At 45.1% G+C, this 14,812-nt stretch overlaps 1 protein-coding gene across 1 annotated transcript; it reads right to left on the reverse strand.

Moving 5' to 3' along the window:
- On the reverse strand, positions 1,381-5,933 carry LOC8065455 (mediator of DNA damage checkpoint protein 1). Its single transcript, XM_021449097.1, has 4 exons — positions 4,878-5,933; positions 2,328-3,807; positions 1,773-1,856; positions 1,381-1,677 (listed from the first exon to the last, which is right to left on the reverse strand). Exons 1-4 carry the CDS (start codon positions 5,274-5,276, stop codon positions 1,628-1,630), a joined length of 2,013 nt encoding a protein of 670 aa, XP_021304772.1. The 5' UTR covers positions 5,277-5,933; the 3' UTR covers positions 1,381-1,627.

Raw genomic sequence — 14,812 nt, forward strand, 5'->3', positions numbered from 1 at the left:
CGAGCGCGAGCTATGATCTACACGGTCAACCCCGGTGGCTCCTTTCTCTTCTCCGCGCGGTCACCTCCGGCCTCAACTTTGGTGCGGGGATGAGCGCGACTTTGACATGGTCGCAGATCCAGCGGCTTCTTCACCCACACCGGCGTCCTACTCCAACCACCCCGGGCGGCTCCTTCACCCACCCTGGTGGCGCCCCTCCCCTCACACCGGCATCCTCCCCCACCGGGAGCCCCCAATGCCCACAGATCTGACAGCCCGTGGTGCTCCCTACGCTAGGGATTTCTCTCCCACCATATGTTATAATTGTATATTTCAATTGTTTCAAAAGGTTCAAAGGTAAGTTGCAGTTGAATCATATAGATGTTGTAATAGTAGATCAGAGGATGTTGTATATGTTGCAATTATTTTCAGAGGCATATTGCAATAGGATGTTTCGAGTGTTTCAGATGTCCCAGACGTATTGTTGAAGCATTTTTTATATGGATATTGTATATGTTCCACATATATGTTGCAACAGTATGTTCCAAAATATTTTTTCTGTTCCAATCTTCTGTTGCAGCAAGTGTTTTCAAGTTGCAAGTGTTCTTTTTTGGATGTTGCATATGTGTTTCACATATGTTGCAAGTACATATTCTAGATGTTTCATTTCTTTGAGATGTATGTTGCACTCGAGTTTCATATTGCACATGTTTCAAGTTGTTTTGAGAGTCAGGGGCCATCGAGAAGTAGGGAGCGGCGAGCCGGTGGATATGGCATGTGGCATGCTTGGAGGCCATCGTCGGGGGGCACGATGGGATGGGGGTACTCCTGCAGGGGCAAGGCGAACAGATGGGGATTGGGATGAGGTGGAGTTGGGGGGGGGGGAGGTTGGAGCATGTCAGGTGTGCGAGGGGTGTCCTGATGGAAGCTAAGCTCATGTGCGTGTGTGTGGGGAGCGGAAGGGTTGCAGGCGAGCACACAGACAAGGTAGCAGCACGAGCGTCCGGACGCTAGCAGGGTCGAACGTCCGGGCGCTAGCACTACCGACGATTCTTCGGTCGGCGTTTTGTTAAGAACACAAGTAATAAGAATAAGACTCACCATCGCGCCAAAGTCCTGCAGCCACACGGTTTTTTCTTTCCGGCGATCACCTGGCCGGTGGCAACAGCTGCTCCATGGAGCCTAGTAATAAGCATGAAAAACTATGGATCCAAAATTCACTTTTGAAAGTTCATGAACCTCATTGAAATCCTCTCGCAAGTTAATGGACCTTCGTCGAATGATTTAACTCTATATTATAAAACTAGGTAAAAGGAAAATCTATTACACAACTTTATGGGTTTAATATAATGTTTTGAAGTAATTGGTAGTCAATTTCCAAAAGTTCAGCAAAACCAAATGTTAGAAATGGCATTCCTTGAATCCTTGTTTATGTATCTTGTAGAAGTATCATGGAATCAAAGTTTAAACATGGCACAGTATCCAGGTTTAGGACCAATTATTTTGTCGTCAGCCGAGCTGTAAACGAATAAATTTCAAATATCACTAACTGCCGTATCACGTGATCCAGGAAGTTTTAGATGCGAAGACAGCAACAAAAACCCTTGAATCTGAAATGCACAGCAACCGCCTAAGCCAGTGTTCAGCATCAATTTGCTCTAGACTTGAACGATGAAAACGAGAAGAACGATCGATGCACTGCAATCACGAAACAAAAAAAGAGGCCACAGTTAGGGTGTCAGTGAAATAACTGGATCTGTTCACGATGCATGCCAAAATCGTGAAGGAAGAACCTCTTGGTGATTTCGCGTGCAGAACAGGTTCCTTCAGTTCAGAACTCGCAGGGTAAGATGACCCAATGCTTTGCAAGGACCCAACTGCACAACATTACAATTTACAATACATAAGCTTTGTTGCCAGTAGAAAAATATGACAAATGGGAGCATCACAATCTTCTACCCTGTTTTCCTAGTTTGGAACAGACACAGGCATTTCTTGTTTCTTATAGCAGAGGATCACCAAATGGAATAGGAAAACTGGCAGCCTAGAGTTTGTGTGCAGTGGTGGTAATAATTGGTAAGTATGGCGTCCAGTTATCCAGTTACTCTCTGCTGAGTATAATGTTTAACCATGGAAAAATATTCAGCTACTATCCAAATGCAGAGGATCACTTGTTCAGACAAACAGCATCTGAATCTATTATGCACAGTGCTTCTTTGGCCTCCTTTGGTTGGGTTTTTGAACCTGCTTTTGCTTTTGCAAAAGCCAAAAGCCAATCAAAGAGGTCAAAAGCCACAGCTGCTTTAGTCCGAATGCTGCTCGCTTACCAGATGAGGTAGAAGAATTACCGTGTGGAGAGATGACATAACTGTTGTCCAGATATTCTGAGGAGTCCACTGTCAGCTTGGCCGAACCGCCTGCCGGGCACTCTCCGCTGACGCTGCCATCATCACCCGCCGTCGCCGGAGGAGCAGGTGTCACGGAACGCAGAGCGCGCTCAACAGCTGCCGGCGCCGCCGCCTCGCTGGCCTTGCCGTTTCTCTTGCCGAAGGTTAGCAGCCGCTTGAGCCCGTTGACGGCGTCCATCGGTGACTGCACACTGCTCCTCGGGGTGGTCGGGGTTGGTGGCCGCTTCTCGGCAACTTCCACTTCCGTGCTCTTCTTCCCTGTCCATGGCGAAGTGTTGGATTCCGGCGATTGCTCAGTGGCGCTGGGGAACGGGGAGCCGGTGACCGATGTGTCGAGCTCAGATCTTGTGGAGAAGGAAGACTGAACGTTTGAGTACAGAGATTCAGAGCTCTCCCTTCGGAGCTCTTCGTCGTCTGCGCCAGCTGCTGGAGTTTCTCCGGCGACCTCATTGCTGCCGGTTGATTCCATGGTGTCCTCGACATTGTCGCTGTCCTCCTTATTGTCAGTGTCAGATCGTGGCTGAGGCCCTGGACATGTCCCGACACCAGCCGATGCCTGAGGAGGCCTCGGGATCTGCTCGTCACTGTCCTTCTTGATGTACACGTAGCTCGGCTCGGTGTCAGAGTCTCCGGTAATCTCTTCACTCCCGAACTTGTCTGAAGATTGATCGACATATTCTTGTTGGTTGCTTTTGTTGTCAGCCTTTGCACCACCGGCCGGAGTAATCTCGCCGCTGTAAGGCAGGTCCTTCGGAACCACCGGAGGCGCTGGCGTGGGTTCGATGTCGTTGCCTGATCTTTTAACAAGAAACGGCTCGGGAGCGACGGCAGATGCCTTCCTGCGATCAGCGACAACCGTCTGCTCCCTGGAACAGGAACTGCTCCGCACCAGGGCTATGGCGTCGTTGGCGCGCGGCGACGGAGTCAGTTCTTTGAGGTTGCTGCTTGCACTGGCACCGTCGTAGCTCGACCGAGGGGGCTGGAACTGGAACCGCGGTGGCCTGGGACTCTCACCGCCGACGGGGACGGAGGAGCAGCCGCGGTCCTTGAACATGCTCCTGCTCCGTGACATCATCGTCGTCGTCCTCGGCCTAGGCGTGGCCGCCTGTGATGCCGCGGCGGCCAACGCGACGGACGGCGGCGGCGGCCTGTTATTCTCCTTCCGTGGCGTGGCTGGTGGTTGCGCTTGCGCCTGCGGCTGCGGCTGCACCCGGTGCAGGTGCGACGGACGCCGCCTGGGGTCGGGGGTGGATAGCCTCAGGCCCGGGCTGCCTGCCGCCAGCGACGACGGCACACTGGTCCGGGGCCGTGCCAGCTTCGTGGACGGCGGGTGACCCGGGTTGCCACGTGGCGTGACGGGGGTGGATGGCTTCACTTTCACCACCAAGTTCCCGGGCTTCTCCGGCAGCTTAACTTGATCCTGAAAACAGTAGTTGTTTTAGGCAGAACTTTTTAGCACTCGATCGACACTTACACTTGAAACAAGAAAATGTTTTTTCGAGAATTCGAATGAATCCTGTTTGAATCCACCAACTAAACATTAGCGGGCTAAATTTAACAGCTAAGGATCTAAATAGCCTAGCTAAAAGACCAGCTAAGCTAAGAGCATCTCTAAGAGACTCTCTATATTCTTCCCAAATACTAAGAATAGAGATTTTGATAAAAAAAATTATCCTCCAACAGCTTCTTTAAATGGTCATCTAAATATAGCCATTGTCTATTCTGGAATTTTCGCTAGCCAAATATAGAAGACAAAAATAACTCTCTAGAGTGTGTATGAGATTTAGCAAAACTGTTGGAGAGTGAAAAGATATAAAAAGCAACTTTTATGTAAATGACTCGCTAAATGATGATTTAGAGAGTGAGATTTGGAAAGGCTCTTGGAGATGCTCTAAAGTTTAACTGAGTCTATTAGCTGGAGGATCCAAATGCCCCAACTAAAATTTAGCTAGAAAAACTTTTAGCTGGCTAAAGTTATTAGCTAGGTGGATCCAAACAAGCTCTATTGTGACCACAATTTTGATGGTCATAAGATAGAAAGTACCTGCTGTATGCTGTTAGCTAAGTTTTCAGTGGATGGCCATGATAGATCAACTAAAAAGACGTAGAAGGCGTGGAACATGCTGAGCCTCTTGGCCAAAAGGTTTGTGTAAGTACGATAGTTCAACTAATTGATCAATGGATCACAAGAAAGGCACAAAAGCATGCCTACAGCGCAAGGATTCAGCAGCGCGGGAGGAAACGTGATAGTTGTTAGTTGCATCTTCCGAAAAGGTGTTACACAAACAAATATTCTCGAGCAAAGACATGAATGAAGCGGCAAATTGTCATTTGCTGTGAAGAATCCTCAGAACAAAATTGCCACAAGAAAATGCAAGAAAACGCCGGGCACCGGCCGTATGATTGGAAAACGATTCCATGTGAGCTGCAGCTGCAAGGAAGGAAGCCAAAGAAAGAAAGAGGCGTTTGAACGCATTTTCGAGAGCTTACCTCTCTGGCGTGCCTGGTGGCTGCTGCCGCGAGCTCGCCGCCGTCATGGTCATCATCGCCGCCGCCGCCACGCCGGCTGCGGTCCAGGCGCGCCCAGAGAGCCTGCACCTCGGCCTCCTTGCGCTCCATGCGCGCGCGCCACTCCTGGCGCAGCCGCTCGTCCCTCCTCCTCACGTACTCCTCGTACCTTCTCCCCCTGCCGGCCGCGTCCCCAGCGCGGTCGTCCTCCTCGCCGCCGCCACCGGCGCGACGACCCGCGGCCTCCGCGACGGCGTGCTGCGCCTGCGCCCTCCTCTCGGCGAGCCGGCGCTTGTACCCGGCGAAGTCCCGCTCCAGCTCGGCCGCCTTCGCCCACAGGTGGTCCGTGCCCGTGCCCGCGGTCTCGCTCGCGCGCGGCATGGTCGTCGTCGTCGTCGTCGCTGCAGCTGGCGCTCGCGACGACGACGACGACAGAGCTAGTCGCCGGCTCGCCGCCTTGGATCGCCTTGGCGTGACGGCGTCGTGCGCGCGCGGTTGCTTTTGCTGGCGTCGATGATGGTGAGCTAGCTAGCTAGCTAGGGGCGGTCCGCGCTCGCGGCTCGCGCGGCTACGTGTGCGACGACGTGACGTGACACGGGGGTGGTGGGCTTTGTGCTTGGAGTTGGACGCGGTCGTGGGGGGCGCGGCACGGTTGGCGCGGCACGGCAGGGCCGGGCGGAACATGACGAGCGCGCCTTGGACTCCTGGTTGACGTGTGGCGCGCGCGCGCGCGCGCGGTGGATCGGCAGTTTCGTTTGGTGGGCCGTTCGTGTTGGTGCCAAGCGGGGGTGGGCCGAAGCAGCACGATGGAAGTGGATGTCAGTTGCCAGTTTTGTCCGTATATATGATATATATAATAAAATTTTGAATATGGACTAGCAAACGGCAATATGGCTTGGATTCAAATATCGTATGATCGTCTATACGAGTTGTTCTAGCTCAGAGAAACACAAATCGTGAGTATAGATCAATGTCATCTGCATAGCAGACAGCGGGCGCTACATATAGCACGTACGTTAAGTTCAAATAATATTATCTGATAATCTCATATAATTTAGGTATATGTGTAAATTTTTTTACATATTAACAAATCAACTGAATACAAACTAATGATAGACTAATAAACGTATAACTTAAATAGTGTAAATAGAATCTAATTGTATTTGAAGAGTTGATTCACGATCAAATATATCTTAAATTAAGAATGAACTAGTTATGTTTTGGATTTGAGCCGCTATGTGGACTGCTACGTCAAATAATAGCTGCTATAGCAGACTTAAATAATAGCATGGCGGAAGAGCTAGCGAGGCAAGAGAGGGAACCGAGAAGAGTGATAAGCCCGCTCGGCTAAAGTTTATCCATGTCTGGTCGCATGTTTGGATACTAACTAGAAGAACTAAATATGAGCTAACTATAAGACTAATTGCACAGGAGCAAACTAATTAGCTAGGCAGACGAACCTATTAAACCTAATTAATCCATAATTAGCATATGTTTACTGTAGCACTACATTGTCGGCTAATTAGACTTAATCCTAGGTCTCGCAAATTAGCCTCCATATATGTCTAATATTTCTAATTAGTGTTTAAACATCCGATGTGATAGAGACTAAACTTTAGTCAGAGTATTCAAACGCTATGTGAGAAGGGCACCATGCAGGAGAGACGGGGGAGAGGGTGAGTGGGGTTGTGGGCTGAACAAGCGGGGACCGTGGGGTTGGGCTGAAGAATTAAAAATTATATGAAGTGAAATTTGGTTTTTAATATTAGATTATAGATATATGTATTCACATCCATTTCTGATAGGGATGCTAGAACCGATGTATATAATTCTATTTCATATTTTGTTTTTAGAAATAATAGAATATTTGACTGTCAGAAAAATATGCGCATAATAAAACTATTTAAAAGTAATTTTTATGATGAATATCAATATTAGTTTCAATATTATTAATGATGTATCCATTACGACTATCTAGCCTACCACTCCGGTCATATTTTATCACCTAATAACCTTATGACTAACCCTATATTTTATCTTTGCCTTGAGTCATTCACCCTTCATCCATGCCATCTTCCATCATGATATTCATGTTAGCTCAAAGCACCCTTGTGGGCTACACATCATTAACCTTCACATCTCACATGAAATGTTAGTTGGCAAGCATTGTCATTAATTAACAAAACCCAAATAGGATCCTAGATGCTTTCACATAGCCTACACCGAACTTGTACATGTCGGTGCGATCTACAACTTTGTAGTTGATACTTTTTTATTTGAATTTATTTAGAGAGTCAAATATATGTTTTAAGTTCTCAAATTTATAAGTTTAAATTTAAGAATTTCAAATGACTTCAAATCTTGACATGCTCAATACCAAAGTTATAGTGGTTCACATGATCTATAACTTTCTAGTTGACAAGATTTTATTTGAAATCATTTATAATCTCAAATATTCATTTTAATTTGATATTAGATTCATTTTCTTGACAATTTCAAACAATCCTAGATGGAGACACACCCTATGCCAAATTTATAGTGCTCGATATCATCTAAAACTTTATAGTTAAACCCGTGAGGTCACCTCCCATGCCGCTGGCCACCATGGCCACACCCTCGCTCATGCCCGGCCGAGACATGCTCGAGCCAATCTCCGAGCGGCCATGAGATGTGAGAGGAAGAACGTCCTTCTTATTTATTCATTTTATTATATTATGCCTCCTGACATGTGGGCCCAGGATTGTAGTGAGACGGAGAGGGAGGTGGAACAGTACCAAACACCTCTATCTCCACCGGCCACGTCGACTGGTGGAACCCTAGATCTAGATTTACTTTTTGGCTTGGTGGAGCTATGCCAAACAGGCCTTAATCAGAGACCATTTTCTAGGATTGTTTGCCTATGGAAATGCTTTTTGTTGTTATAGCACTATTGCTAGGTCTAGCACACACTGATTGTTGCATATACATTCAAAAACTACTTTTCAAAAGTAGTATTCTCAAAAAGGAGAAAACTGGAGTGTCAACAAAATTGATTAATTAGGATGAGAATATATTAAAAAAATCAAGGAATTATATAAAGAAGCCAAGTGAGGGTGGAACTGATTGGAAAGGTATCTCAAACTTCTCATACTTAAAGCAAATTTTCAGTTCTTATCAACGTGTGATCAACTTCTTCCACAATGAACATATATATGCAACATCTTTAATGGAAAAGTCCATTGTAAATATAAAACCCTTGTGATGAAATAAATATCATAGTTGTACAAGAAAGGGTGGTGAACAATATGAAAAATATTAATGAAAGTATTTAACTATGAATCTCTTGATAATGGCATTGCATTATTTTATGCAGATGAAGAGCAGCTTAGAATCCATACTGGGAATAGCATTGTTCATGTGTTGTCAAAATAAAATGGTACATAGTGCATTGTATATATACAAGCTCACTCATCCCGTACTCTCCATTTGATCTAGATATCCATAGAAGTATCATGAACTATCCATTCTATCTATTAGAATGACTATTGTCTTATATATATCCTTGAGAAAAATGTCTATACTATACTTTATAAGTCATAATGTGTGATTTAGGTCCACAATTGGAGGACTATATGCTTAATCTATTATTTTTGTAAGAATTAATGAGATGTGCCAATGTATATATAGAAGCAAGTGATTAATTGGATGTGTCAATGTCTCATACTCTATTATCACGGAAATTTAATAGGAGATCAAAGAGCTGGTTTTAACATGGGGTGTAAAGTGAAACCATTAGTTTGCTAGACATATAGCATTAAAATATCTAAATAACAAAATAAAAAGGATGTTGTAGCATAGCTTGAGTTGTACTAACAATTTATCTGCTAACATGCCTAAGCACCCTAAGCACATGGTTTCATTGAGAGGGAGAAAATATTAGTAAGACGATCTTAATTAGCAAGCAAGACTCTAGGCTTACCAAGATCAATGTTTCAAACATGCCCTTACAAGGCCAGTGCTGCAAGGATCATCACCAATGTTCAACTAATTTCAAGAAAACAATTTGCAATGCAGCACAACCAAGATCTAAGATACTCAACTGTCATTGCAACAAAGCTTGCAAACTGCAAGAGAACATTATAGGAAACCTATAACTCGAAGCGTCTCGCCATGCACAATATGAATTCAAGGAATACATGGCAACGGCATAGTTCCATGAGGTCATGTATGAACTTCCTCATACACAAATTCTTGTTACTTAAGAGCATGTATTCCTCAGTGATGCATTAGAAGTTAGTCCAATCTCTGGGCAAGTCCGTTTATCCACCTAAATATGTGATGTGCTCATCTATGCAGACTGGTTTTATTTTGTGATTAGCATCTGAGGACATTTTCTCTTTCCACACTTCGATGTTCGTTTAGCTACATGTCTGCAGTCTAAGTTATATGTAAAAATTTATATAATAAGCTATATGCAAGGATATGCATAAAATTATTTAGAATAATTTATATACACAAAATTATTTATAGAAAACTTATATAGCACAAACTTATAGAACACAAGTTATATATATACATTATGTGCAAAACTCTGTATACACATAAAGTATTTACAAAAACTTGTATGACACATGTTTAAATAAATAATGATTTCTGCACATCATTTTTATAACATAAAATTCACATTATGAAATTAGGTACAACAATTATATAAAAATGGGAACTATTAACAAGCTAGGCTTTATATAAAATAATTTTGCCAAAAAATTTTTTGCGCAAATTTATGACAACAAACCATGTGCGCAAATTTATGAGCATAGCTTATATCTACAAGTTTATCATACAAAAATTTTATAGATAATTTTTAACACAAAATCAAGAAAAGACATTATGAATAAATTTATGTAATAACAAAAATCTAATAAACAGAGTACTATGAACAAAACTAATGAGAAAAGGAATCTATTTGGAAAAAGAGGAAAAGAAACGGGCGTAAGAGTAGCAATGGTGCTCTCCAACCATGGATCTACCACATTGCTCACTCGCTACACTATACAATATTGTTTCTGCTCTAGGCTGCCCTCGCTGGACCTCGAAGAGAAGGTGAGATAAGAAGAGACATAGAGCACTTGATGGTGGCTACACCTATCCAAGGTGGGAAAGGCAGAAAAGTCATGGTGGCAACCGCACAACAGATCAAGAGAAAAAAGAGAGAGAAGAGGTCTTTGCTAGATCCGAGGGCTCCCTTGCCACTTGATTTTGAAGGAGAATGGTTGGGTCAGGTGGTCTTCCATCAACTTGGTCATGACCTCCTAGTGTTGGGATAAAAGGGTAGAAACATTGCAAAAATTAATCTCACATCTGGTGATGAATTGTTAGGTGGACATCTACTATCAGTTCAATATCTTAATTAACAATCAAGACATGTAGATTTTGGTAGACATATAGATCCATGATAGATATGTATTTATATTGAGATAGACAGGTGATTAGCCATAGGTACACTAGCGTGAGCTATTTGATACATAGTAATGGAGTGGCTTAGATTTGTTGCAGAGCTCAACTAGTTGTGATGAAGGGGCTTATCATATATGAGATATGACATGGTGTCATGTGGCTAGGTGGAGAAGGTTAAGACATGGCTTGGTTGTGATGGACTGGTTGCAAATGTGAAGGGAAAGTCGAATGCTTTGGAGCAATGCACCGCATGTGGCGAAGAAGCTTGGGCGAGGATTTGGTGCAGATGGACAAGTGAAAGCCCTAGTTTGGTTTTGGATAATTGATGAAACCCTAATACTAACCTCTATACTAAGTGTGTGTAGATTTAATGAGGTTGGTACATGCCAAGTGATGGAGCAAGTGATGATCATGGTGATGATGGTGACGACCACAAGATGATCAAGTGCTCAACTTTAAAAAGAAGAAAGAGAAAAACAAAACCCTATGGAGATCAAGGCAAAGGTATTGCTTAGGGTTTTGGTTTTGGTGATCAAGACACCATAGAGGGTGTGATCACATTTAGGATAGATAGCCGTACTATAAAGAGGGGAATTCTTTGGCTAAGCGGTTATCAAGTGCCACTAGGTGTCATTGTTCATGTGCATGCATTTAGAACCTAGAGAGCTAACTTAACTCCTTCGAAGAAAATGGTTGTGAAAATGCTAACACTCGTGCACAAGTTGGTTTACACTTTTGTGGTGTTGGCACACTTTGAGAAGGAGGTGGAGTTTGAAAGGTAGAGAGAGGATGGGAAATTTGGAGAAAATGAAGTGCATATTTTCTATTGCGCCGGTGGGAAATTTGGAGAAGTCGCGGGAGTGTTTCTCGCTGAGAAAACACTCACCGGACGCTGGCTTCTGGCGCACCGGACGCTGTGTCTGAGCGTCCGGTGCAGACAGTGCCTGGTCCAGCTAGGGTAAGGCACCGGACGATAGGCACCGGACGCTGGCTTGAGCGTCCGGTGGTTAGCGTCCGGTGTGCGGGCGTTTTGCGACCCTCTCTGCGCATGGGTCCGGTGAGCACCGGACGCTAAGGGTGCGTCCGGTGGCTTGCGTCCGGTGACCCTGCAAGTTTGCGAAGCTCTCTGCGCATGAGTCCGGTGTGCACCGGACTGTCCGGTGCTCACTTGCTCAGCGTCCGGTGCACTGCAGGTGACCGTTAGATTCTGACACGAGCGTGACACGTGGCTGACGTTGGAGCACCGGACGCTGGTATTGAGCGTCCGGTGCCCCTTTAAGAGCGTCCGGTGACCCCGCAGTTTGCCCAGTGAAAGAGCCAACGGCTCTATTTGCTTGAGGGGTTATAAATACGTGTTTGGCCGGCTTGGGGCTCACACTCTTGGCATTCTAGCATACATAACATCCTTGTGAGCCTAAGCAAACACCTCCCACTCATCTCCTTCATAGATTATACATCTTTGTGAGATTGGGAGTGATTCCAAGTGCATTTGCTTGAGTGATTGCATCTAGTGGCACTTGGGGATCGTTTTAGCTGCGGTTTTCTTGTTACTCTTGGTGGTTGCCGCCACCTAGACGGCTTGGAGCAGCAGAGGAGCTTTGGCACGAGTTGGTGATTGTTCGTGGCCATCTCCCGGTGATTGTGAGGGGTTTTGTACCTTCCCCGGCGGAGAGCCAAAAGGTAACTCTAGTGGATTGCTCGTGTCATTGAGTTACCTCACTTGTGGGTAGGTTCTTGTGGTGTCCTAGTGAGGACGAGGTTCGTGCTACACCTCTTAGCCACCGAACCACCAAGTGTTGGTCGACACAACGGGGACGTAGCGTGTCGGCAAGCACGTGAACCTCGGGAGAAAAATTGTGTGTCTCCATTGTGATTGTTCATTGGATTTCTCCCGGTGATTGGACTTCATATTATTGATTGGTTCATCCCCTCTACGCAGCGGTATAAAGTTCAAACCATCTCTTTTACATTCCCGCAAACTAGAGTAGCTTACTTACTTATATAGAAACTTTAGGTAGCTTTCTAGTGTAAGTAGTGACATAGCTTTTGTGTGCCTAGTGATTATATCAACTAGAATTGTTGGATAAGTGGCTTGCAAACACCCCATTAGAGCTAGAGCAAAAAGCTTCGCTTTGTTATTTACTAACCTCTTGCTCTAGTGAGTTTGTAGAATTTTTAAATAGGCTATTCACCCCCCCCTCTAGCCATATTAGGACCTTTCAACAAGGGCAACAATGAAGAGCAAGTGATGTTGAGATTGATGAACCAAAGTTCACATGATAACATAGAGTGGATCATATCATTTGTTGATGGAGGTTGGTGCTTGTGTGGCATCAACAATGGAGGCGATGAAATGCAATGCATAAGGCAAAGGTATAACTTATAGGACATTTTATTTCATAGCTCAAAGGTGTATAGAGAAGTACATGACTAGGTTTAGAATTGATGTCTGTACTATCAAGAGAAACAAACTTGTTTGCTAATGGTCACCTAGTGCCATTTGAGCAATCTAACTTTGTATACGTTGCTAGGATCAAGTGGCATGGTAAGAGAAGTGAAGATCCTTTAAAAATATTTGTGAAAATGCTAACTCACATGCACAACTATTTGGGACACTTTGGAGATGGCATATTTGTAAAGGGTTGGAAGAAAGAAGCAAGGCGATGTTTTATGTGGGTGTCGGACCCTGAGCCTAGGGGTGTCGTACCCTACACGTAGGACAATCCAATGCCTACAGCAAACAGAGGTGCATAGCGCTCTGTGAGAGTCGAACCTTGTCCTTAGAGAATCAGACCAGTTAAGGTCGAGTCCGATGGTTGCCTGAGCGTGACAAGAAGGGCGTGGGAGCCTCGAACGCTACGTGTAGGAAGGATGTGGGAGCATTGAACCCTAGTGTGGGAGTGCCTCGGACGGCGGGACTGGTCATACACACTATCCATCAGTGGATGGATTTATGACGCACAATGGTGCAGTGCAGAGAGGCGTTGGACCGTGGCCTTTAGTCTGACAGCTAGCATCAGACTTGGTCTGAGCCAATCTACTACTCTTAGGTGCTCTCGGTATCATTTTTGAGGGGTGTCAGACCATGGGCACAGTTCGGTCTGACGCTACATGTAGACCATTGGACCCAGATGGTTCTATGCAGTAGGTAGTCATTGAGTCTCCAATGGTCGACTATGGTTATTAGGACACGTGGCGTGATGTGAGACCGTCACACCCTGACGCAAGGGTCTGAAGCTACGCATATGTGCATCTTTTGGCCAAATGTTTTGTTGCCTTTAGGGGTATAAATAGAAGTGTTCTTTGGCTATTCAGGACCTTGGTGGTCTTTGTGACTTATTTGCGAGTGCTTCGAAGCCGTCCAACCCACTTGCACATATAGTGATTGCATCCGATTGTGAGTGAGTGATTCTAGTGTGTTGCATTGATGAGAAGATTGCATGTGTTGGCAATAGGTGATCGAGTTGCAAGCCGGTGATTCTTATTACTCTTTGAGGTTGCCACCTTCTAGACGGCTTGGTGGTGTGATCTCCATCATGAATCCCACAAGAAGCTTGTGTAGTGCTTCGAAAAAAGAGCTTTATGAGGGGTGTTGTGCTCATCTCATGGGAGACACAAGGAGCAACTCTAGTTGAGAGAGGTGTGAAGAGCATAAAATACTCTGGTTATGCCAAGTTGAAGGGTCGAGATGGCGGACTAGAGGGGGGGTGAATAGTCCTTTCTAAAAAATATTACGCCGGCTAACCGAAACAAATGCCGAATTAAAACTATCGGTCTAGCCAAGACTACACCCCTCTATCTAAGTTCTCTAGCACCTTGAAAAGATCCTAAACAAGCAAACAAGGTGCTACCTTAGCAAGAGCTCACCTAACCAATTCTAGGAGCAAGGTCACACAAACCTATGCAACTAGTACTTTGCAAACTGGGGGAGCTCCTACTCAAACTAGTGAGGCAAAGCGCACAAAGCCTAAGCTCACTAGCAAGCTCAATAACAAGGCAACTAATGCCAAATTAGAGAGCGCAACTTACTTAGCTACACAAACTAAGCAATGTGACTAACAAGGTTACACAAACCAAATTAGTCACGCAAGGGAACTACTTCTAGCTACACAAGCAAGAAGGTAACTAGCAAGCTACACAAGCTAACTAATTACAAGAACAACTACACAAGCACAAGTATATAAAGAAAGTAAATACAAGCTCGTGTATAGCGAAAGCAAAACACCGAGAAAAGTAGACAATGTTGACACGGTGATTTTTACCGAGGTTCACTTGGTTGCCACCAAGCTACGTCCTCGTTGTGGCGATACACCCACTTGATGGATCACGAGCTAATTGGCATTCCAAAGCCAAACCCTTAGCGGGTGCCGCACATCCACTCTCAAGATGTGGATCTTCTAAGCCACAAGCAATCCACTAGAGTTGCTCTTCGCGATCCCCGCGGGGTGAGCACCGTACCCTTCACAATCTCCTCTCCGGAG

Source organism: Sorghum bicolor, chromosome 10 (assembly GCF_000003195.3).
Source record: "Sorghum bicolor cultivar BTx623 chromosome 10, Sorghum_bicolor_NCBIv3, whole genome shotgun sequence".
Classification (NCBI taxonomy): Eukaryota; Viridiplantae; Streptophyta; class Magnoliopsida; order Poales; family Poaceae; genus Sorghum; species Sorghum bicolor.

Coding starts and splice junctions, on each gene's coding strand:
- LOC8065455 (XM_021449097.1), bottom strand. CDS start 5,276: ATGCCGCGCGCGAGCGAGACCGCGGGCACGGGCACGGACCACCTGTGG. Junction 1,857..2,327: donor TTATGTCATCTCTCCACACG/GTAATTCTTCTA, acceptor AATGTTGTGCAG/TTGGGTCCTTGCAAAGCATT. Junction 1,678..1,772: donor GCACGCGAAATCACCAAGAG/GTTCTTCCTTCA, acceptor TCGTGATTGCAG/TGCATCGATCGTTCTTCTCG.